The following is a 22874-nucleotide window of genomic DNA, read 5'->3' on the forward strand; positions in this document are numbered from 1 at the left end:
AAAAAAAAAAAAAAAAAAACAGAATTTTATGGTTCAAGGTGGTGATTTTACAGCTGGTAACGGTACGGGCGGTGAATCTATTTATGGTGAAAAGTTTGAAGATGAAAACTTTGAACTAAAGCACGACAAACCATTCTTGTTGTCCATGGCAAACGCTGGCCCTGGAACAAATGGATCTCAATTCTTTATTACAACTGTTCCTACCCCACATTTAGATGGCAAGCATGTCGTGTTTGGTAAAGTTCTGAAAGGTAAAGGCGTGGTCCGTACTTTGGAAAATTTAGAAACTGTCTCGGATAAACCTGTGAAGGATGCTGTGATTGTCAACTGTGGCGAGCTTGCCGAAGGAGAAGACGATGGTATTCCTGAAAATGCTGATGGAGACAACTATGAAGAATATCCAGGTAAAAAAAAAGAGAAGGGTCTGTAACAATACTTTAAGACTAACAACAGTTGATCTCTAGATGATTATGAAGGTTCAAAGGAACCCAACGATGTTTTAGAAATTGCCAGTAAGCTCAAAGATATTGGCAACACATACTTCAAGAAGGGTGACCATGAGAACGCCTCAAAGAAATACATCAAAGCTATCCGCTATCTTAACGAAAAGCCTGCATTTGATGACACAGATCCTGAAGAGCTTCGTGAGAAGTTTGCAGGTGTCAGAATTCCCTGTTATCTTAACAGAGCAATGTGTGCTCTCAAGCTTGGTAACAATAGTGACTGTATCAAGGTGACAACAACAGTGTTGGAGTATGATCCCAAGTACTTGAAGAAGACAGACATCACCAAGGCTTACTTCCGTCGTGGTATGGCCAAGGTCAACACAAAGGACTTTGAAGGCGCAATTGAAGATTTCGAAAAGGCACATGAGCAAGATCCAGAGGATGCTGGTATCAAGAGAGAACTTACCAATGCTAAATCTAAATTGGCTGCTAAAAAGCAAAAGGAAAAGAATGCCTATGCAAAACTCTTTGCCTAAGCCAATACATGTGATTTGTCACTAGATTACAATAATAATAAACAATATTTATTTTCATACAATCAAAGCTGTACACAATTTTATTTTATTCTTATGCTTGGAATCATCAAAATCTAGCATAGATCAAAGGATTGTAAAGAGATGATATTTACAATTTCTCTACGATTCTTCAACCATTCTTTGAAGGTAGTCAATTTCTTTGCTTCCTTGAAAGAACTATCGTCTTCTTCGCCCTTGATAGAGCCCATTTCTTCCAAGAGATAATTCGTAAAGACAATCAAGTAAAAGTAACGCACGAGATAGTTCATGGCCACTTCATGAACGGATTTCCATTTCTTAGATCCATGGTCAGTCATGGTCTCCAATCGCAATTTGTAGTCATAGATAGCTTTTCTCAGATTTTGCATATGGTCGCACATATTGATCGCTTGGTCTGTGAGTCGTTTGGCTAATTTACCATAACTGAGTACACTAACAAGCTGTAAGATGATTCTGTATTCGCCATTCTCAAAACGTTCTCTTTCTTCGTATGATTCGTCTATTTCTTCATCTGACTGTAAAGAAAACATGATGGTGTTGACATTACTGCTACTATCAACCATGAACGAGTCCGTCATATCCCCAATAGCGTCGTTACTTAATATCATGGACAACAAAGATGCTACAACCATGCCTGTTGTAGTGCGACCACGTCTATCAAAAGTTAATCAGTACACTTTGACAGTTTAATATTCCTTCTTTTTTACCCCATTTGACAGTTGAACATGATATCATATCCTTGATTTGCTTCTTGCATTCTCTGTATCAATTGATCAAATACATCAGGTATAGGTGCTTGTTCATCTGTTCTATAGTCATTGCATGCAAAATAAGCCAAGGTGCATATTGAGTAGATTTTTTAAGCTTACATTGGAATTCGAAGATAATCCACTTGGTATCCTTCTGCACGAATAGATGCAAATACTTCTCCGGGGGTTTCTACTTCCTCTGGAGGTACTGTCTCCCAAACAGGCTATAAAACAAACTTAATAAACCAAGCTACGTATGATTCTATTGTCTGGGCTTTTACCATCAAATTGAAGCTTCCAGCTTCCTCATCATGAAGCAATATTCTGCCATCGTACTCCTTGAGCTCTTGCAATACTTCATACTTCATCTGGTCTTCCATGCTCTCAACCCGTTCTTTTGAGATACCCGTTGTTTCCAGATTCTTCAGAGGATCTATAAAGAGCCGCAAGACATATGGGTTCTTATTGACATAGATTACAGGTTCTTCACGTAAGCAGGTCCATAACACTCGTCGTTTACCTCCTGGGCCCGCTTGCATCGCCTTCAAGATGGATTTGACAGCATCCTTATTTGGCATAGCACATCCACAAATAAAAGGAGCGGTCAGGGGATCTTCATCACTACGCTCCATGTCTGCTGCTAATCCGCCGACAGTAGCAGCCATACCCCCGTACTTGACAGCTGACTTGATTTTACTGATCTCGACACGTCTAAAGTTGTAAGCTCCAGGGATCTTCTCTTTAAGGCTCATCTTTTGACAACCAGGAAATGCATCATGCTTCAGGATGGTCTGTTGAGCCAAGACTTGACCGTGTCGACGGCTGACGACACTCATGACCTCGCTTGACAGCGCTATGCCATCTCCAGTCAATGATTTTTCCACTGGCATGAGTGACCTAAACTGTTCCTCTTCACTGGCGTGCAGTAAATCGTCCAGGATGGTGTTTAATTCAGGATGACGCTCCATCCAATGACTGAAGCTCTCCGTTTCGTTCACAAGAGAGGGTGAAGTACCATCCAGATAAGCTTGAAAGCAGATGAATAAAAAGTACCTTTCAAGTGCCGTAATGCCTCGCTTTACCGTTCGTTTGAACTGGTTAGGATCTTCTTCCTTTTCTTTTTCAGCCTGTACACGTGCTGATTCGATAATATCGCGCAACTGACGAGCACCAATAGAGCATTGATCCATCGTGTAATCAACAATTTGCTTATTCTCCAATCCACGCTTGATAACTCTTAGCAAACTGTTGATGATTTGATAATTAGGGTAATAGGAAGGAGATCGCACTACTTGTTGTGTCTTGGGACGGATCCAACGAGTGAGCAAGGTAGCGATGATCGTACCCGTTGTAGATCTTCCCAAACCCACTTGATCATTCCTATATTGAGAAAAAAAAAAGAAGAGTGGTTAATTTAGAACTTTAGCTGACCGAAATAAAATATTACATGATAATCGCCGTCTTTGAATGATCAACACCTGCTACGAGAGCTTGCAAGTCGTCAATGTCTCTCCATTCTGGTGCCTTTTCTGCAGTGATCGGTACACGGTAATACTCCAAGATGTGACTGACGGCTGGTTGCTTGGTATTGTCGCTATCATCGTCTGAAGAGTCATAGGTCTGCCTGACTTCGAGTGCAGCAAACTCCATGACCTCACGTACTGTCATGATATCCTGAATATCAACATCCTCCCAGGAAGACAAGACATTTCCGTTACTATCTTCTCCATGCAGTAAGATCCTACCACCACATTGCATCACCTCTTTAATCACATCTTCCTTCAGTCTTTCCTCAAGCTGTTCCATACGTGAACCAGTGATTCCTTTGTAGGCTCGCAAATTCCTCAGGGTAAAGGCTCGATCTCGTAGCACATAGGGTATGCCGTTGATGTAAATGATGGGTTCCTCTCGTAGATTGATCCACAGTATGCGTTCGCTTGAGTTGAGCAGATTTCGAATTACTTGCCGTAATCCATTGACTGTAGGTTGAGCAACTCCATAAACGTGTGTGTTTTCAACTCTTCTGAAGTTGGACGCTCCGTCAATAACGAAGCGATGATGTCTTTCTTGATTTTGAGACGCGTCCTTGAGATATCCGTAGTGCCAAAAGTCAACTTTAAGAATGGTTTGTGATGTTAAGACTAGACCTGTTCTTGCCTTTTTTTAAAAATAAAAAGAAAAGTGAGTCATCTTGGGTTATATAAATATAGAAGGAACTCACATTAATCACAACGTTTTCCATTTCTATCGTCGTATCATCCGCGGCTACCATATCAAACATGCCTGTACTCACTTTCTTTTGATGATGTGTGGCTAATTGATGCAGATCTTCCACAGGGCGAAAGAAATAAAGACGAGGACCTTTTCGACGCATGTTTTGAAGCATGGCCCATACTTCTGTTCTAGCTCTTACCCAGGTTGAGAATCGTTGCTCAAACTTGGTATTGGGCGATTCATTAACATATGCAGTAAAGCAGAGTAAAAAGAAGTATCGTTGTAAACCATTTAAGGCCTTGGACAGATAGTTGCTCTCGTTATAGTTTGCAGATGATACCTCTGTGATTTGACGTATGCGGTTCATTAGGATATCCTCTCTTAGGTTGACAACATCGTCCGCTTAAGGGAATAGAGAGAAAGTATGAGCAAGAATATATAGACATGGTATAGACTTACATTTATTAATGATAGTATCTAGTAACCTTTTACTGTATACGCCACTTTCAAGCAATGCTGTTAATGATACTATGGACTGATAGTTACCCATCACTGCTTCTTTCAAATTTTCAATCAGTGACCCCCTTTGCATTACCCACTGTATAGCTGAATGGGATGTCAGCTTAGAGTTGAGAGCTAATAAGAGTAAATATATATATAAATAGGTGGAGCTCACAAGTTTACTTACCTTGTTCAAGCAAGAGAATCAGCCGAAGTAATGCATTATTTTTAGCATTTAAATGATCTGCCTCTTCTAATTCTTTCACCACAAATCTGTTGATGCTGTCTGATGGGCTACCTGGATCAGTATAACTCCAACCCGAGATAGGAAATGGATCCGGATGGCCTCTTTCGATCAGTTGAGTACGTCTGATTATCTGTCCGATAATAACACCAACCGTTGCTTTTGCAAAAAAAAAAAAAAGATGAGTCATCAAACAGTGCTACTATTTACAAGACTTACTTCTTACGGCTCCTATACCACAATTAAAGATGAGTGGATCCGTTGGCTCTAAATTGCGTATGACATGAATATATTCATCAAAGTAGTTATCCTCTGGTGCTTGTTCAGGCGAGATTGGAATACGAAAATACTTTAATCTAAATCCTTGTTGTTGAAATTCTTGGAACACTATCACACACAGTTTTAATTCACGCCGCATCCTTAAACCCTTGTCCTGTACCTTCTTTTGGTGTCTGAACTTTATCGGCAGCAATGTAGCACGGTACGATTGTTCCGTCCGCTTTTGAATTATTTGAGTTATCTTGTTGTTTAATAAAATATCAAACTTACGTAGTTCTTGATGGACGAGAATCAATCCACCCAAAGTTCTTGATTCCTTAATGACATCTGATTTTAGTCTTTCCTCTACCTTCTCTAATCGAACAGAGTTTATTCCGAGAAATGCGCGCATGTTTTGTAATGGGTCTGCAAATTCACGTAATACATAGGGTATCCCATTCAAATAGACTATATATAATATGCATATGTAGATGTAAATGAGATGATACAATGTATATATTATTATTTGGATATTACCCAAGGGCTCCTCACGAGTTGAAAACCTGTGTGGTAGATGGTCAATATTAGAGAAAGAGATAGTGCCATTACTTACCATGTGCAAGACACTGAGTTTGAACTCTTTGGATGACAATTCAATATAGCCAGTATGGTAGATAAGCCAATTACCTATCAAATAGAAACGATAAGAGAATATAGGGGCTATAATTATCAGTTTTACCGTCGGTTGAGCAACACCATAGACATTAAGGTCTGCTACACGAAAATTAGGTGCGCCCTGGAGATGAAAGTCGAGATTGGTATTGGTTCCTAAGATGGAGAATAAGATAAGAACTGTATGATATTATCATTTACCACTCGAGAAATGATCCATCTTCAATATCGTATTTCTAGCTAGTACACTTCCCTTTCTCATCTTGATGATGTTAGGTGCCATCCTTATTAGTCTAAACGGGTCATTGCTGTCAGCACTCTTGTCACGTTGGACGACAGTTTGATTTAGGCTACTTTGACGAGAATGATGATGACTATGACTACTTTATTAAAATGTTATTATATATCGTAAATGTGATAGATTTGATTTACGCTCTAAGAGGAACAAAGGAAAACGTTGGTTCTGAGCAAGTGCTATCCGAGTGTTTACGTGGTAAACTAGGAGAGTCAGCAGAACGAGTAGAAGATGATTCCGCGTATAAGCTAAAGTGACTAGTATTATTGCTTAATGAAGCATTGGAAGAATCTCTCGGAAAAGACATTTTTTTAAAGAAAAGAAAAAGAAAAAGAAAAAGGCAAAAAAAAGGGGAAACATGACGCATATAAACACACACTATGCGTGTGTGTGCATTGTGAGAAAAAAAGCGCTATCAAGATGATTGGCTCATTATGACGTTACACATTTATACGGATTTACTTATTTTGCCCCCCCCCTTTCTGAACTTTTATGCTTTATCTTCTTTGTGTTTGCATATTTATATTTGGTGGAAGCTGCATCTCTTCATTAACTGACAACAACTGTCTTAATTCATTATATATTTGTAACAGTCTGTTGTTATTTTCAGAAGTTAAATGTATACGACTTTCTAAAGCCTGTCTGCATACATTCGTGGTGCTTGTCAACACATCTGTTCTACTTCCAGCTTCAGATGGTACTTCTGATTGAAGCACATCAGAGCTTTCAGCAATTGCTTCACTATGATCATTCTCTACAGTATTATGGATGAGTGCTGTCCCACCCATAGTATGAATTCTCAAGCTAGAGTCAATTCCTATGTAATATAAGTACACTGTAGCATTTCTCTTATTACTATTGTGATAACCTATCTTGGCTGTAAACCACACAGCTTTTATCGAAGCGATAAACCAAATGCATATGATTATAGACACTATTATTTCGTTGAAAGTCTATACAGTTACATGCAGTCATCATTCCTTGCTTAGTTGATATATCGTATACAACTTCTGTCGTGAGAGACTTGACAATATAACAAGCTTCTTCATCAATATACACTTTCTGCACCACATCTTCTAATGACAGCTCATTGATTTCTTCTGCTGCATTCGTTTTCTCTCTTGCCTCTCTAGTCTTTGAGCTCATACGTTCGATATTAGCAGCCATCCTTGTGGTGTTGTGGATAAAATCGGTATGAACATTATCAACCAAGATAAAGGTTAAGCGATCCAGCTTTCTATTTTTCTTTCTTTGTAAGTAGCTTGTTTTTAGTTGGTTGTACCAGCTTTCCACGTAGATACTGCATTCCATGTTGGTAAAAATATACAGCTAGTAAGCAGCAGATCAATGTATGAACTTGTTATATTTAAGATAATTCAAAAGGTACATCATGAGCTCTGTATGCTCACCAATAGTTTTTTGGAGTTATAAAAGCTTCTGAGTAAATAACACTCTTTGCTCTCTCATACATCAAACCCTTTAGTGCGGCCATCATGCCCTTGTAAGTAGTATTGTTTCTTGCTATGTTTCCAGTGAAAGTCAAAGGTTCTCCGGCCAAATATGGATAAGGGTATTAAGAACAAACTACAATATTTAGTGGTATCAATGATGATAATTCGTTCATATTTAAAGTTCATTTCATCATGAAGTTTATCAAACTTCTCGTTTCATCTTTTTTAATTCTCCAATAAAGACAACAATAAGGTACCCAAAGTTACTTGGATAGCAGTAAAAAGAAGTGAAAGGGATGACAAAGCCTGCATGACCACTACCACGAGTTAATATAAGCAAAGTACCGTGAGATAGTTGCTGTTTCTGGTATAGCAAAGGAAAATCTTTTGATTTGTCGTCAAAATGCAATTGTTGTTACTACTTTCATATATCAGCAATGATTAATTAACTTCACATTTAACAACAATAACACAAATACTGTTGTTAAAGTTGTTGAATTTGCTTTTCTCTTCTTTTATTTAACCAAATGCCACGTAAGTGATCCACGACATTGAATCACTTCCCTCTGAAGCTCAATTTCAATATAGCCAAAAAATCAACACCAGCCTCTTCCACACCCAAGTCTAAAAGACAAAAAAAAACACAAGTTGAATCTTCGCTAGAAGGCATTTCATTACAGCCTGATAAAAGCTACCTTACTCAGAAGTGTAAGGTATCCTCCTTTTTAAATCAAAACAATAAAGAGTACAATGAAATATCGAGTTTAGACAGTAGGAACAGCAGTTCAATCCCAGATTATTTGCAAGTACTATCCAAATATCGCAAAAAGCAAGTAGTTCTGTGATTCATGTTACCGTGCTTAACTCTTGCAATGTATAGAATATTTTGCTTTATGAAGGGATACAGGCATCGTGAAACAAAAGGATATTTGTATAGTAATCAACAAATTACAGGCGATTACATGTGCCAACTTGTGCTGGCAAAAACCTCTCTTGGAGCCCCTTGCACGCTGGCGCATAGGACAGGCACAAAAACAAGGCAGAAAGCAAGAAGATCCTTTAAAAAGAGCAATCAAACAAATCAGGCTGATGATGGCAGAAGAACAGCGATTGTATATGACGATGCAGGCTAATCAGGAACGAAGAAGGGGTATACACCTATACCAATAAAGGTATACTAATATGAAACCTTTAACTAATCATACGTGCTAATGATCTCGTTTATACACAGAGGACACAAAGGGCACTGGCAAAAAAAGCAATTGTTATCCCTGCCAATGAATTTCGAACAAGTATTACTTATTACAAATGTCATAGGAAGTTGGGCCAAAAGTATGGAGCACAGGAAAAAGAAGATTGTGGCTAAAAGGACAAAAGAATGTTGCATAGCATTGCTTGGACAATGGCAATCATGTCATCTGCCAAACTTCAGAGTGTTTAGAAAGAAAGCCAAGCAGTAAGTCGTATAATATATGGAATTAAGTTTGATTGATGCTAAGCTATGCCTATAGGTTTCCCGCCTGTCATTTACCAGTTGAAACAATGCAAACTGTGTCCAGCTGGTAATGGTCAAGACATTGTAAGTACTTGTCCATAAAACAAGCGAAAATAGCCCTAATGAGAATAATAACAGGTCTGACAAAGGAATGTCAATGCAGCTATAAGCATTCGTTCAATCCTGATAACATATATTGAATCAGGTTACAAAATCTTATCAAGGCATCTATCTGTGACGAGAGGAGGAGCCTTTGGTGGTGAGGGTGTCATCGCACAGCCACTTTGATTGGCCCTTGGGATCCTATATCTCATTTCCGTGGTGACTTAAGTGTGCCCCATTTACACGGTTGTCATTGTGAAATAGATAAAACTTAAATTTGTTCCTTTAAACGAATATCTTTACTTTATTTAGTTTTTCATGATAGACAAATGATCTATTGTTGTTTACTTTTCTGAGACAATTATTTTAAATTTAAGATTATCTTATTTTTGCTGTTAAAGGTTGAACAAGATGAAGGAGAAAATAGTAAAGGAATTGGCAGGATTATCTAAAGGCGGTTGCCTGAGGTTAAATATTCGTTTTTATACAACAAGAAAATGTGCCACTATTGACACCCCATTTCAATTGTCATTTGCCTTCATTTCGCCCCCAGTTCCCTCCTCTCTTTATATATTTTGTAATGTCAAAAGTTGTCAAGTTTTTAAATTCACCTTACTTTGGTATTGGTTCCTTTATATTCTTTCAACAATTATCCAAGTTTCTACATCTCGATAATCATGTTCAATCTCTTCGTTTTCTTTACTTGTTTGCTCAATTCGTAATTCTCGGTCTTCATTTTTACTTGATCTATGTCATCAAGAATAAGAATGGTAAGCTATTATCAAGCAAGTATGTATACACAACTAACTTTTAATAGACCAAACCATATTAAAGTATGTTGAACCTGCTGCCCAAAGTTGGGATGGAACCGAGACACCAGATCAGCTGGTGAATACGACAGTGATGGGTAATTATATATTGTACAAGTTTTTGACGAAACTAACTTTGATTAGAATACGACATTAATGAAGTTAAAAAGTCAATGAAGCAATCATTTGTTGGCATCGCCCTCATCGCCTTCATTCATCTTAAATTTGGCTACATTCAACCTTTATTGGTTCAATCCATTCTCGGCTTCAAGACCTTTTTGATGACAAAAGAAGCACGTCTTCACATCTGGGGCGCTAAGGCCACAGGTGATTTGAGACGTCCATTTAGAATTGAAGCACCTTTTGGCTTAGTAAGCGAAAAGAAACAGCCCAAGACAGACAAAGGATCGATCAAGAAGGCTGAGAAGGCTTTAAAGGCAGAATAAATATTACTCGTATTTTATTTCTTTAATCGCGTTCACGAATGCATCTCTTTTCAGTTCAAATGATGAAAGATCAAAGCTATCTATTACAAATAGTCCCTTCTCTTCCAATTTCTGAAATGCTAAAGGAAATTTGCTATTCAGCGATTAGTTATGAGCTCTCGTTAGAGAAGATGCACTTACTTTCGTCTTGTTTCTCCAAATGCGGGCGCTGCTACCATGGAAGTAAATATATAGACATTATGTACTTCGTCCAGCGATGTTACTATAAGTGGTTTAAGCCTTGCGCTTGTTGTCTTAAAAAGAGATTAGTACGCGCTTTGAGATATTTATCTTGTAGTGTACCCTAAGTATATCTAATGCGAACAATCCCATTCTGAAGAGAGTCAATTGATGTCCAAACACAGGTAAATCAGGCCCACCATCGACAACCATGATCCAACAATTATTGTGTTTCTTGATCAACCGTTTACTGATGGCCGCAAATACTTGTCTTGCGATGGCCTGTTGCGTTTCCATACAGATCCTTATGCCATGTAGGACCATCTCTGAAGATTGCTTACCGAGAGCATCATAGGCTTTATAAAAGTTTTTGACCCACCACCGACGTTTCTCATTGGTTGCATCATCGGCAGCATCATTCGCAAGCATATCTCTCCAGTCTCTGTTCTCTGTCCATGTACCTTCAGCGCCAAAATGGACGGCCGTCGTAGGACTTGTTTCTAATAGGGCTGAGATTGCATAGACAATGTCTGCAGCTGATAATACACATTTTCGATCATAGCCGCGTGTAAAACTTGGGTAGCAGAGTTCTGTCAGGCCAAATCGTGGTGATATTTCTTCTATTTTTGTTCTAAGCCTATCTTTTAAATCTACATCCATGTGGGTATATATCTGTTTACATTGCTCTAAACGGAAGCTGTATTAAAGAAATGTGAGTGATATGTGTTGATAAGTTTCTATCTCCCTCTTTCGTTACCCCATTTGAGCAAGAAGTCTATTCAAATTTTTGTCACCTTCTGGGTTCCACAGACCTAATTTGCTAACAACATAACTAGAATAGTACATGCTTTCATACAAACTCCAATGTCGAAAGAACATGAATCGATATTCATCTTCTATTCTAATTTCTCCTTCATTATTGATTACGGCCATTTCTTCATCTGTACTTAAATTTAACCGGGCTGTATCATCTCTAAATACTCTGACACTTCTGATATATTCTGTGGTATCTATTTTCTCATGCAGGTACTGTGATGTAACACCAATGATAGCAAGCCATAGCATATCATTGTCTGTTTTGGAGAGCTTAGTTGCCAAATCATAAACAATCCCTGCTGTCGAATTGGCGTGATAGGCCCCTTGTGTGTAATAGTTCATTAGTAAATTACTCTGCGCTCTTTTTTTTATTCGTGCTGATCTCGACAGATCCTACATACAAAAGGGTTATTGAATGTAAAGCATAGACATGTCATAGTCGTACTTGATCCTCATCTAGTCTTCTACGTTTCGACCTTGTATTCTCTAATAATTCATCCGAGCTGTCAGAATCCATGTTTTCTGAATTATCCTCTGAATTATACTATAACCATAGTTGGTATTACGCTCCTCGTTTTGTTTAAATGCTGCTTCACTTTACCGTTAGTGATTCAAATGCCTCCAGAACCTTTTCAAGCTTTTCTGTTTCTCTATCATCGTCAAATACACACACGTTTATGTTGTTATGATGAATATTTTCCAGCTTCAGTGGTCTGTGACTATCGAATACGTATATTTTGGTATAACTTTCAATGTCAAAAAACTCCTTAACATCAATCAATCCTCCACAGTTGATCATAATTATCGACACCAGCTATACATTATTATGAGTTTTTGTTTTCCTTATTTCAATCCTTACATCTTCGTCCTTTTCTATTATCTGCTCTTTTGCACGTTCGAGATCTCGATACCCTGACACGGGTACAAGTTTATGGGCGATCATGTCCTTTTTCAATAAATTCTAACATGCTAATCATGAGCAAAAGGGGAGGAGAATGTGTTTATTTTTTCTTTTTCTTTTCTTTCTTTTCTTTACTTGGAGCATGAGTGCTGCACAAAGGGAATCGACATCAGCAGCAACAAGCATGACACAATTCCCATGTGCTGAATCTTGTCTAATGTAGTCATATGCCTCTTCATACAAGTTGGCTGTGATCCTGACCATCAATGGAGCTGATTGACTTTTTTGATGTGAATGTAAGAAAAAGACAAGTTGTTTAAAACGCGGTCCTTTTTTTTTTTTTTCTATATTCGCGCAAGCGCGTGGCTAACTTTTTTTTTTATTCTGTGTTTAAAATTTATATACCAAGTTCATCATTCAGTGCTCTGTTCATCAGATCCAAACCATCCTTGAAGCCCTTCATGACATGTCTATTCGTATTAAGACCGTATGAGTCAAAGAGTTGTCTCCACCAGAGATACCATGTTCTGATTTCGTCATAATTCACTTGAGTTATGTCCAAGGAGAGCCACTGAAAGAGCACATGTAGCCATTTATTGAAGAATTCGTTCTCTAACAACTGCCCTAGGACTGTTTGCGACAGCATGTCTTTCCAAGCCAAACACCAGACGAGTGAATCTAGTTCCTGATTCCTTGGGTTTACTTCGAACTCGTCTCTTAATGTATTTGTCAGTTTCGGTAGAATGGACCTGAGGACAAACTGTTCAGTTTGTTCACTCGTCCAGATATCCTTCCAAGGTAAGATGATATGCAGCGCTGATTCATCTGAGGGATGCCACTGCCTTAGCACAATGGCCATCTTTTGACGTATGGTTGTAAACAAGTCAGCTAGTCGCCATGCCTTTAATATGGGCAGCCAGGGGTGTATCCACGTATGTATCATCACTTCATCTGTTCGTGGATTCCAGTCTTGAACAGCTTGGACAATCTTGGGTAATATCAATTGCTGAATGATGTTTTCAAATATAAACCTTGGTAGCACCGGCTCCCATTCACTCATGAGCTGAACAAGCGGTTCAGGATCATGTATATCCCATTGATTATTGATCGTACTGCGGACCTTGGAAAGCCAGACAGTATTCATCATTGTCTCAAAAGGAGTGCAAATAAGTTTTTGTTTTGGTACTCTTCCATTCCTTGTCCAGCTCCACTCTGATTCATCGTCATCGTTGCTAGGTAATAATCTCTTCCAGCGTTTGAAATCGCTTATGCCCCAGGAAGGGTCATCCAGGACATTCCAATGAACTGTTCGATATTTTAAAATGGGTGCCCACACAGACACAACAAGTGCATCCAAGTTCATCTCTTTGATTTCTAGTGAAAACTCTTTTTCCAATATATCAAACTTTTCTCCAAATAATGCCGTGATACTTGCTGCTTCATAAGCTCCTGTTGCCAAGGCATCCTTGCTAATCCTTTCTAGATCAGAAGCTATTTCCTTGATCTTTTCTAGTTTTCTAAATCTTTCTCTATTGCTATCCATACTTTTTCCAATTGCATCTAACTCATCTTTGAGCGCTGTCATCTTGAACGACGTCGTCTGTTTCTCTCGAGACAGATTTTCCAGGTCTGATCTTGCCAGATCCACAATCAGACGCAAATTATGTCTTAGTTCTGGCAATCGAGTCGTTGTTTCCATTAGGGTGGGAGAATCTGATCTCTTGATATCTGCTAACGAAATTTCTCGAATTCCTGGTCCTGTCATATCCAACACCTTTTGTGATGTTAATGGTTGTTGTTGTTGTTGTTGTATTTCGGCAACAACCTCTGCTGCCGTCTTGTAAACTGCCTTTGGCTTTCGCTTCCTCTGACTCTTCCAAGCTTCTCGTTTGGGTTTTAGTTCTTCTTCGTCAGACAGTGGCTCACCCTTTTTCAACTTGGCTTCGACCTTTGTTTGGTCCGTACGTTCATCAAACCCTCTGAACTGCAAGCCCATACCTTTCGGTCGTTGCTTTACTTCTATAGGGTTCACAATACCTTCACCAGAGGCACCAAGACCTTGGCCCATTTTCCAACCCATCTTTTCGAGCATTTTTAGAGCAACACCTTTAGAATGCTTGTTGAATTCGGCAAAGCCGGGATCAGGTGCTGGAGTAGCCGATCTTGACTTGATGGGTTTGTCATTCTTAGGTGTTTGTGGTTGTGATGTTTGTTTGGCAGGTTGAAAAGAAGTACCGAATCCTAAACTGATGCGTGCGTTATCTTCTTCTTCTTCTTCATCGCTATCGTCTGTGTGCCTTCGTTTTCGACGAAATCCAGAAAATCCTTCCATTTCTTCCATGAGATCGTTTTCTGTAATATCAAAGCTTATTCTTCCTCCTTCTTCATCAGAAGAATCATCACCATCGTCCATGTAATGTTTTCTTCTTCCCATCATAAAAAGACGCTTTTTTGGGTATATATGTAAAAAGAATTAAATAATGCCGCAGAATTAAAAAAAAGTGATGCTGACAGTTTTTCGCTATTTAAAATAGTTTTTTTTTTCCTCAGTTTGACAAAATTCACAGACTCAAGTTACGATGCTCATAAAAGAAGTGAGTTGATACTATTACAAGATGCTACAGGTAAATAGTAAAAGAGATCGTGCTCAAAATTTCTCATTTGAATAGAGTCATATATTAAGTTCCTCAAGTCATTTTACGTGTTTTAAAAAGATATCAAACTTATTTTTTCATTTACATTTGTTTACAATAAAAGCGTACTCCTTTCAGTTCTCAAGACAATAAAGGCTTGACTAACAGGATCAACCACGGGAAGGTAAGAGTATATATGATCCCAAAAAAAGAAAGATATACACTGAATGTCAATGGTGCATATACCTTGTAAAAAGGAGTGATGTATCAAGACTGAACTTATACATTTGAAAAACCTAGAAAGTACAAGTTGAAAAACCCCCAAACAAATTTGAATTGATAGACTGCCAATAGATGGCTATCAATAGGCTCCCAACCTCGTCTACCAATCGTCTCGTAAGCTCAGAAGATGGCCTTGACTCAGCAAACTATCTAAAATGGCTTTTGGTTCGGTACCGCCTGATAACAGCATAAGCATTTATTCGAGTAGCCACACTTAGAGAGCGCTTCTCTGTTCACAGATAACGGGCAAAGCGGTTAATCACACAAGTGTAGCCAGCTCAGAAATCTGCAAGTCACTTGAATCACCAACATGACCGTACTGAGATTACAGTGTGAACAAAGAGCGTGTTCAGTCCTCTAAAGGATGAACAGAGTCAAGGCCAAAGCATCCTTGCAGGGAGAAAAGAAGCAAGGAGTATCTGTAAAGAAAAGAAAAAGAAAAAAAGGGGAAAAAAGAGGCAGGTCAAAAATTCTTTAAAGCGTTAACAGTCAGTTATGCAAATGATGACGTTTTATTGGCTAATATTCTTCAATAGCGATTTTCAACAAAAGACCTTAGTTAGCTGATAGAGACTTATTCCAAATTGTTTCAAAGAGCTTTGGCGATATTGAAGCTTGTAACAAAAAGCACTGGCCTACCTTGATTGTACTTGAAAAGAAAGCATTATAAAAATATAGCTACACCAACGTCAAATACATATATGCTATGGTATTCCTTTAGAATGTTTCAAGTATCGTTGGTAGTGGCGAAGTCAACTGTACAAAATATAATAGAAAGAATAAAGAACAGAGGTTGTCCATTATCTCAAAAGCACCAAGGCATGTCTAAAAAATTGATGAACGGATAGCCAGACACTTGGAGCGTATTATAAGAAGGAACTCATTTACAATATATGAACAGCTGAAATTGGAGTTGAAGTATAGGGTATCCACGTCCACAAAGACACAGCCTCTCTTTACAGCTCATGAGCCTCACTTATGTGAGCAACGCATGAAGAAAAGGGCTACATTGGGCCTAAGAGCGTGATATGGTCTGATGAATACCCTTTTTCCATCACTGGCGCTGTTGGAGGCGCCAGAGTTATGGAGAGCGGCACCAGATGGAGCATATTGTTCCAAATGTGAAGTGGGATGATGATGGTGTTATGGTTTGGGGCTACTTTTGGGCTGGAAGCTTTGGACCTTTGATGGTAATAGATGGTATTATGGGTCAGAATGAATATATCAGTATTTTGACATCTAAAAAATACCAAGAGACTTTGATTTCTATATTATTCAAATATACTTGTAAAGATTGGGGTTTGAAATAGCACAAAAGCTAGGAGATAGGCTATGTTTTCTAAGGTGACTGGGTGCTTCAGTTTATGAAATGAAACAGCTTTAATGTATACACAAAAGGGGTTCTTTTTATTATTTTACTCTATCAACACAAAAATGAGGGGATATGTATATATGCATATATTATTATTGGGGAGTCCACTTCTTGAGACGAATAGCATGACACTTGATGAAACCATTAGCATCTTCAGGGTTATAACCACCTTGTTCATCCATAGATGATTCTTGCATATCGTATAATCTGGCACCAGGTCCACGAGCGATACGACCTTCGACAATGGTATTACCTTTATAGAGCTTCAACTTGACATCACCTGTCACATTGACTTGTGTCAAAGGAATTGCTTTACTCAAAAAGTCGCATTCAGGTGAAAAGTATTGGCCGTTGTAAAGAGCGCGACCATAAGGAATAGTAATGTTTTGATCACGATAAGCACGCAAATGACCATCCAGAGTGAGTCCTTCGAGATCTTGGTGAGCTGTACGAAGAATGGTTCCACCAGGGGTTTCGTAGCATCCACGCGACTTGACACCAATAAATCGAGACTCGACAATATCAATACGACCAATTCCGTTACGACGGGCGACTGTGTTGAGGTAGGTAAAGAGCTTGACAGGTTCAGTTTCTTCATGACCGTCGTTGTGATTGACGACCTTGACAGGGATACCCTTTTCAAAGGTAATCGTGATGCGTTCAGGTCTGTCGGGAGCATCTTCTGGGTCGACCGTGAGCTTCCACATTTCCTTGGGAGGAGTAACATTAGGGTCTTCTAGGATACCAGCCTCATAGGAGATGTGAAACAAGTTTTCATCGGTTGACCATGGCTTGGCCTTTGTCTGACTCACATGGATACCCTTCTCAGCAGCAAAGTCTAAAAGAGCGCTACGACCAGCAAAGCGTTCAAAAAAGACTGATAAAATATATAAGTATAAGATCACATACAGCTTAAACCTATTCACTTACTGGGTAATCTCCAAGGAGCAATGACTTGAATATCATTCTTTAAGGCATAGTAAGCCAACTCGAAACGAACCTGGTCGTTACCCTTTCCGGTACAACCGTGGGAAACATATTGACAGCCTTCACGAGCAGCAATTTCAATTTGTTTGCGGGCAATTACAGGACGAGCCAAGGATGTACCCAAGAGATAGACGGATTCGTAAACAGCATTGGCTTGAATAGCTGGAAAGATTTGGGTCTTTACGAATTCTTCTTTAAGATCCTATAGAATATATAGAATAAATACATGATATCCCACTGTATGTATATGAATTACCTCAACAAACACTTTGCTAGCACCTACAGCAAGAGCCTTCTTCTTGATGGCTTCAAAGTCTTCTTCTTGACCCACATCAGCAATGTAAGCCATAGTTTCATAACCTTGTTCGATCAGCCATGCCAAGATGACAGAGGTGTCCAATCCACCAGAGTAAGCGAGAAGTACTTTTCCTTTATCAGCAACCATTTTATATAATTAATAAGAATAAAAAGCCAAAGATATGAAAATCGAAACCTTTTTATAGTGTGTTTGTCTTTGAAAACATCACCCTTATCAATTAAACTACCGACGTATGCACCAAAAGAGAGTACATGAAGAGATCATTTCCTAAACACACTTTATGTATACATAAACATCATCCTTCTTGTCCACATTCCGTCATTTGTACTCATTATTTTCTTTTGGATTTATCTTTACTATTTCTTAATTGATTCCCTTTCTGTAATATATTTTTGTGATTATCTTGCTAAGGTGTATACTGTATGTATCATAAATGAGTCAGAGTTCCATATTTAGTCATTTGTGTTCAGCCTATCCCCGTTCACCCCGCAAAGAGATTTTTTTTATCTCTCTGATAACAGATTGCAAGTCCGCATTGTGAAAAAAAAAAAGAATGGGCCCAAAGGTCTGAGTTTATTGGGAGCTCATGTTGACAGACAGACACTGTAAAGAGTTTAAAGAAAAGGGGTACACTATTTTATTGGGCGGTAATAAAAATAAAAGCAAAGAGAGAGGGCTCTTGACTAAATACACTTGTATAGCTTTGGATAAACAACAAGTAGAGTTACTTCATAATGAAGCAGATGAATTGGCAAATTACTTGATGTCAGAACAAGTAGATCTTGTCAAAGATCTTGGCTGTGTGCTTGGTTTCTGTCAATAGCATATAATGCAAATACACGGTAACTCATTATTTTTTTATAATAGAACCTTGGACATGCGGTTACATTGACATACCCGAGACAAAGGAATATAAAATGAATAAACAGGAATATGTCAAGATAAGAGATAGTATCTACCCATCAAACCATGCAACTGTATCAAGCTTGTTATTTGATACATACGCCATATGGGCATCACAATTATTGGATTCAAAGGATATTTATTTGGTAATAGAAGCAATAAACAATCTAGCATGTTTTGCTCACTATGTATAAAAAGCTGAATGAACAATACATCGTCAAGCCACCTTTGTCGTCGTCCTATTCACAGTTTGCGTGGCATAGAGACTCTGATTATTATCATGATACAAGTATAAAAAATCAAGTGACAATTGCTTGCTGGACTGCCTTGGATGATGTCAACAGACTTAACGGGACGGTCATTGTGGAGGATGGTCAAGTAGTAGAAATACCAGCAGGAAGTATTCTATTCATGTCAAGTCATCTGCTCCATAAAAGTACAGGTAATACATCAACTCAGTTTAGAAGAACATTTATGCCTCAATTCTCTACTCTGCCAATCCTGGACAAGACAAAATCACATCTACCTTTAGCTGAACAATGTGTGGGATTTGCAATAAACTGCTTTATTGCTTGACAAGTTCACGCAAAACATCATCAATCAAGGGTAATTTTTGTAAATCTTGCTGGACTTCTTGTCTCTGTTGGCGTGTCATGGTTGAGCTAGATAACTTTTGCTGTAACTGATTTCTCTTGTTATCGACAGCATTTAACCTCTGTTTGAATTGATAAAACAAAATCTCTGCACGTTGAAGAATATCTTGAAGATCTATTCTCATAGATAAATCATTGATGTACTAATGTATATAAATATTAGCTTATGTATATATGGTAAACCATCTTACTTTAAGTATTTCATCAAAGTTTTTCAAGTATTCAATGATATAATCACGATGCTAAGCAAGTATTAGTGTATACTTAACATTTTGTTTTGATTTAAACCTTATCAAGTATAGCCAGTGCTATAAACAAATAGAATTTGTCTGTCAAGTAATCCGTCCAGAGCACTTCCCATAAAACGAGCATATCGACCCAAGGAAATTCTCGTTTATACCAGACTAACAGCCACCTAAAACAGAAGAAGAAATTACAACTGTTTGTACGTTGCAAGTGTTTGTACAAGGCTGGGTCCATAAACTGAAGCATATGGTCCAAGATGAGCAGTTGATGATGCATACCAGATTGGTCAGTGCAAAAGTTGGATTTCTAAAGAAACAAAAGAGAGTAAGGACATATAAAAGAATAGATAGTTTCCTTACCATACGCTCCATATAGCCAACAAATGACCAGAATGCCAAATACTCTTCGCCCATAACAGCATAAATAGGAGACAGTAGATCAGACATGCCTTGTACATATCCCAATGTCGTGTTGTAGACATTATACGTCAACAAGATGCCCTTCAAGATTTCCAAATGCTTATTCGTTCCACTATGCATTGTCGATGGGTTAGGATTCTCCATATTTTCCTCTGCATAAAGGTCAAGGGTACGGTCTGTTCTATGAACATCTTTATCTTTTAAAGTATATCAGCTTTATGCTCATCTTTATATGTATTCTTTACCTATCCTATGTTTTTGATCTTGAAATAAGGGTGTACTTTGATAGTCTTGATCATTTAGCCATTGGCTCTTTAATGATTCGTACTCTTTCCTACAAAAAAACATTGAGTACATGTATAATGGAGAGAGAAATGCTCGTACATTTTCTTTTCGACAATCAACCGTCGTTCTTCTTTAGTAGAATCCCAAGGATAGACCCCTGTCAAGAATAACCAAACTTCTTTTCTAATCTCAGGAACGACACCACCACAAAATATCCTCTTACGCACTACAGGCTCACCCACTGCTAGTTTACCTTGTGTGTCAAAGAAACCATTCCAGGCCTGTGAAGAAACAGGCCCTGTTCGAGTATGGGTAGGTATTGAAAGATCATTGTCGGACTATGTTAAAGTATGATGAGTGCCCTCATCATCATCAATTATTCCCCCCTTCTTACGTTTAATATTTCAAATACCCCCAATGCTGTCTCTTCTTCCCAACCATGTCCCCAGATGCCGACATGACGATACTTTCTTTCATCTGGCGTGGCCTTTTCAGATTCATCTGCGAGCCCAGCCGCCCATTTTGCTAAAAAGATACGTGCTGAATCATAATCATCCATGGTGCGTCGAACCGTTTCGTTCTCGGTCAGGTCATTAGACTGTGATATAAAGAGATGGTTGGCAGCTTCTCGAGAAAACTTGGTCACTTTGGACAGTGTTGAAAGGATAGACCAGCGGGCTTCCTTAAGCGTCTATGGAAGAAGAGTGAGTAAAAGAGTGTGGCATGTATATGACTACTGACAGCGATAAATGGGTCCATTTGAGCCGATTCGAATACATTATTTGTATGAGAAGTAGCAGTGATAGGCTCTTGACCTATAATATATAAGCATGGATCCTTGCTTGATCTGCTTTGGATAAGTAATAGTTATTTTATTTCTTATTTTACTTGCCTTCTTACGGGTATTGATTTTGAAAGCACCTCGACAAATTCATCGCCACCCCATCTGAGCTGCTCATCCTCTTCAGCAAATTTGCCTCCTTGGGTATTCTTTTGATAGATTGTGCTTACGCTTTCATCGTCATGAAACCAAAATGGGCCTGATGTATGACCATCTTTAAAGTTGATAACGATGTGACCATACCAAGTAGAAAAGGAGGGTGGATTAATAACGAGAGATTGAATAGTATTTACATGGGAAGAGAATGCGTAGAGTTGATGTGACTCTGGTAAGGAAGATACGAGGGTTGAGGCTATTCATAAATATGGTTGGTATAATTCAAATATAACATAGTTGATTCAAATTACAGTGGATGTCTTGTTTATTTTCTGGGTTAAAATCAATCTGAACAAATGATTCGACGTCTTTGCTTGGTATACATGCTTCAGGTGTCCATGCCACATAGTGACCATGTGATATCTATTTACATATGAGCATGGTGTTATGTGTAGTTTCTATTTCTTTACTTTATCAATAATCGTCAAGTAACCTGGTACAAAGTCTTGGACTTGATTTGAAGGATGAACATAAACTTTTGACTTTGAATAAAGTAACTTGACAGAACTGTCTTCTGAGCATACGGGATCATTTATCATCTATTTAATATGTTATGATTATGTTTTATGAAATAATATGCTTATTTACAGCAAAGTTATCATTATCGAGCTCCATGATGACAAGTAAGTATAAAAAAAAAAGAGATAGAGAAAAGGGAAAAAAAGGAAAAATAAAGCGCATGAAAAGACAGTCCCAGCGAGAGTAACACAAAGAAGTGTCTTGATGTCTTTCGTGTTACATAATGATCTATAAGGACATAGATATGAATTGTATGAATAAAGCAGTAAGAAAGAAAGAAAAAGAGAAGGAAGGCGACGGAATAAAAGAGTCACATTCAGTTGATGTCAATTTCAAGTGATACCAGTACACACATCCTTGCTCCTTAGATTTTCTATAAAATCTTGTCAACAAAGACGCTGTTTGCTCTCTTACAGTAATGCCAATATGTTATATTTTATAGATAACATTACGAGCACATAGAATATTATTAAAACTGAATATAGCGCAGGAATATATGGAGTTCAATCAATTACATGTGCGTTTTTTGATATCCTTGGTTGATACTATAGGGCATTTTTAGTCCGAATCAAAAGGTTTCTACTAAAAAGCTAAAAGTTTCCATGTAAATTTACACATTTCTACACGAGCCTCAAAGTATTGACTAGTCTTTAAGTTTTTTGTATCATAAAATAAGGTGAGTACTACATGCTACGGGCGCTTATCTCTATGCACTATCTGTGACATCACTTTACAACTTTACACTGCCAAAGTCGTTACCTAGCCTAGCTCTGTTCAGCTCACTCTCTCTGATACAAAATGCAAACTTTGCATAATTACACGTAATTGATCTTGGTTCTTTGTTGATCAAACTGACAACATAAAATTAGAACAACATTTCTTTTTATTTCTCCTCCTTGAAAATAGCTCAAACCAAAATGGTCAAAAGTTTCATTGAACAGCATCATAGGTAATGGGTAGAGGTAGCGCACGTAGCATTAGTCTAACTTCTGGTGTACTTTCTGGTACATGTAGTGTATCCCACAAAATACTCTGGAAAACAATATCACAAGCTGGATAATGTTTA

At 38.2% G+C, this 22874-nt stretch overlaps 9 protein-coding genes across 9 annotated transcripts in view; 3 read left to right on the forward strand and 6 right to left on the reverse strand.

Moving 5' to 3' along the window:
- RHIMIDRAFT_311893 (peptidyl-prolyl cis-trans isomerase D) overlaps positions 1-1073 on the forward strand; it is a 1635-nt gene extending 562 nt beyond the window's left edge. The window contains exons 5-6 of the mRNA XM_023614765.1: positions 23-404; positions 465-1073. Coding sequence (XP_023468349.1) covers positions 23-404; positions 465-982 — 900 coding nt within the window. The 3' untranslated portion in view covers positions 983-1073. The remainder of the gene's footprint in view (positions 1-22; positions 405-464) is intronic.
- On the reverse strand, positions 1050-6267 carry RHIMIDRAFT_290315 (uncharacterized protein). The gene is made up of 16 exons (XM_023613727.1): positions 6092-6267; positions 5861-6042; positions 5727-5815; positions 5601-5674; positions 5525-5550; positions 5279-5455; positions 5169-5228; positions 4949-5116; positions 4673-4888; positions 4444-4620; positions 3992-4386; positions 3218-3927; positions 2052-3150; positions 1891-1994; positions 1729-1830; positions 1050-1675 (listed from the first exon to the last, which is right to left on the reverse strand). Exons 1-16 carry the CDS (start codon positions 6259-6261, stop codon positions 1096-1098), a joined length of 4329 nt encoding a protein of 1442 aa, XP_023468350.1. The 5' UTR covers positions 6262-6267; the 3' UTR covers positions 1050-1095.
- A 50-nt stretch (positions 6268-6317) lies between these two features.
- Positions 6318-7628, reverse strand: RHIMIDRAFT_290316 (uncharacterized protein). The gene is made up of 3 exons (XM_023613728.1): positions 6920-7628; positions 6823-6846; positions 6318-6771 (listed from the first exon to the last, which is right to left on the reverse strand). The coding sequence occupies exons 1-3, from the start codon at positions 7263-7265 to the stop codon at positions 6452-6454; spliced, it is 690 nt and encodes a 229-aa protein (XP_023468351.1). The 5' UTR covers positions 7266-7628; the 3' UTR covers positions 6318-6451.
- Positions 7629-9690: 2062 nt separating this feature from the next.
- Positions 9691-10239, forward strand: RHIMIDRAFT_182258 (uncharacterized protein; the record flags this gene model as incomplete). The annotated part of the gene is made up of 3 exons (XM_023605802.1): positions 9691-9772; positions 9820-9909; positions 9956-10239. Coding segments are annotated over 3 exons (456 nt in total), but the record flags the coding sequence as incomplete, so codon positions are not given.
- Positions 10240-10333: 94 nt separating this feature from the next.
- Positions 10334-12520, reverse strand: RHIMIDRAFT_290317 (CDC45-like protein; the record flags this gene model as incomplete). The annotated part of the gene is made up of 8 exons (XM_023613729.1): positions 12329-12520; positions 12152-12253; positions 11894-12106; positions 11738-11836; positions 11234-11685; positions 10600-11173; positions 10438-10550; positions 10334-10376 (listed from the first exon to the last, which is right to left on the reverse strand). The coding sequence occupies exons 1-8, from the start codon at positions 12455-12457 to the stop codon at positions 10334-10336; spliced, it is 1725 nt and encodes a 574-aa protein (XP_023468353.1). The 5' UTR covers positions 12458-12520.
- A 32-nt stretch (positions 12521-12552) lies between these two features.
- On the reverse strand, positions 12553-14676 carry RHIMIDRAFT_275760 (TFP11-domain-containing protein). The gene has a single exon (XM_023612567.1). It carries the CDS (start codon positions 14628-14630, stop codon positions 12591-12593), a length of 2040 nt encoding a protein of 679 aa, XP_023468354.1. The 5' UTR covers positions 14631-14676; the 3' UTR covers positions 12553-12590.
- A 1896-nt stretch (positions 14677-16572) lies between these two features.
- RHIMIDRAFT_199404 (argininosuccinate synthase) lies at positions 16573-17912 on the reverse strand (the record flags this gene model as incomplete). Its single annotated transcript, XM_023606371.1, has 3 exons — positions 16573-17357; positions 17411-17669; positions 17724-17912. The coding sequence occupies 3 exons, from the start codon at positions 17910-17912 to the stop codon at positions 16573-16575; spliced, it is 1233 nt and encodes a 410-aa protein (XP_023468355.1).
- Positions 17913-18381: 469 nt separating this feature from the next.
- RHIMIDRAFT_104093 (uncharacterized protein) lies at positions 18382-19529 on the forward strand. Its single transcript, XM_023605158.1, has 4 exons — positions 18382-18433; positions 18488-18595; positions 18654-18835; positions 18888-19529. Exons 2-4 carry the CDS (start codon positions 18550-18552, stop codon positions 19263-19265), a joined length of 606 nt encoding a protein of 201 aa, XP_023468356.1. The 5' UTR covers positions 18382-18433; positions 18488-18549; the 3' UTR covers positions 19266-19529.
- On the reverse strand, positions 19255-21904 carry RHIMIDRAFT_235410 (RabGAP/TBC; the record flags this gene model as incomplete). The annotated part of the gene is made up of 13 exons (XM_023608349.1): positions 19255-19485; positions 19534-19584; positions 19631-19757; positions 19809-19894; positions 19948-20204; positions 20253-20341; positions 20392-20630; positions 20687-20983; positions 21034-21129; positions 21193-21485; positions 21541-21652; positions 21700-21828; positions 21878-21904. 13 exons carry the CDS (start codon positions 21902-21904, stop codon positions 19255-19257), a joined length of 2034 nt encoding a protein of 677 aa, XP_023468357.1.
- Between the last annotated feature and the right edge of the window lie 970 nt (positions 21905-22874).

The sequence above is a fragment of the Rhizopus microsporus genome (assembly GCF_002708625.1).
Source record: "Rhizopus microsporus ATCC 52813 unplaced genomic scaffold scaffold_4, whole genome shotgun sequence".
NCBI lineage: Eukaryota > Fungi > Mucoromycota > Mucoromycetes > Mucorales > Rhizopodaceae > Rhizopus > Rhizopus microsporus.

Coding starts and splice junctions, on each gene's coding strand:
- RHIMIDRAFT_104093 (XM_023605158.1), top strand. CDS start 18,550: ATGTCAGAACAAGTAGATCTTGTCAAAGATCTTGGCTGTGTGCTTG. Junction 18,596..18,653: donor AGATCTTGGCTGTGTGCTTG/GTTTCTGTCAAT, acceptor TTTTTATAATAG/AACCTTGGACATGCGGTTAC. Junction 18,836..18,887: donor ATTCAAAGGATATTTATTTG/GTAATAGAAGCA, acceptor ATGTATAAAAAG/CTGAATGAACAATACATCGT.
- RHIMIDRAFT_275760 (XM_023612567.1), bottom strand. CDS start 14,630: ATGATGGGAAGAAGAAAACATTACATGGACGATGGTGATGATTCTTCT.
- RHIMIDRAFT_290316 (XM_023613728.1), bottom strand. CDS start 7,265: ATGGAATGCAGTATCTACGTGGAAAGCTGGTACAACCAACTAAAAACA. Junction 6,847..6,919: donor GCAAGGAATGATGACTGCAT/GTAACTGTATAG, acceptor CTTCGATAAAAG/CTGTGTGGTTTACAGCCAAG. Junction 6,772..6,822: donor GTGGTTTACAGCCAAGATAG/GTTATCACAATA, acceptor TATATTACATAG/GAATTGACTCTAGCTTGAGA.
- RHIMIDRAFT_290315 (XM_023613727.1), bottom strand. CDS start 6,261: ATGTCTTTTCCGAGAGATTCTTCCAATGCTTCATTAAGCAATAATACT. Junction 5,551..5,600: donor AACTCAGTGTCTTGCACATG/GTAAGTAATGGC, acceptor TCTACCACACAG/GTTTTCAACTCGTGAGGAGC. Junction 1,995..2,051: donor CTGGAAGCTTCAATTTGATG/GTAAAAGCCCAG, acceptor TTTGTTTTATAG/CCTGTTTGGGAGACAGTACC.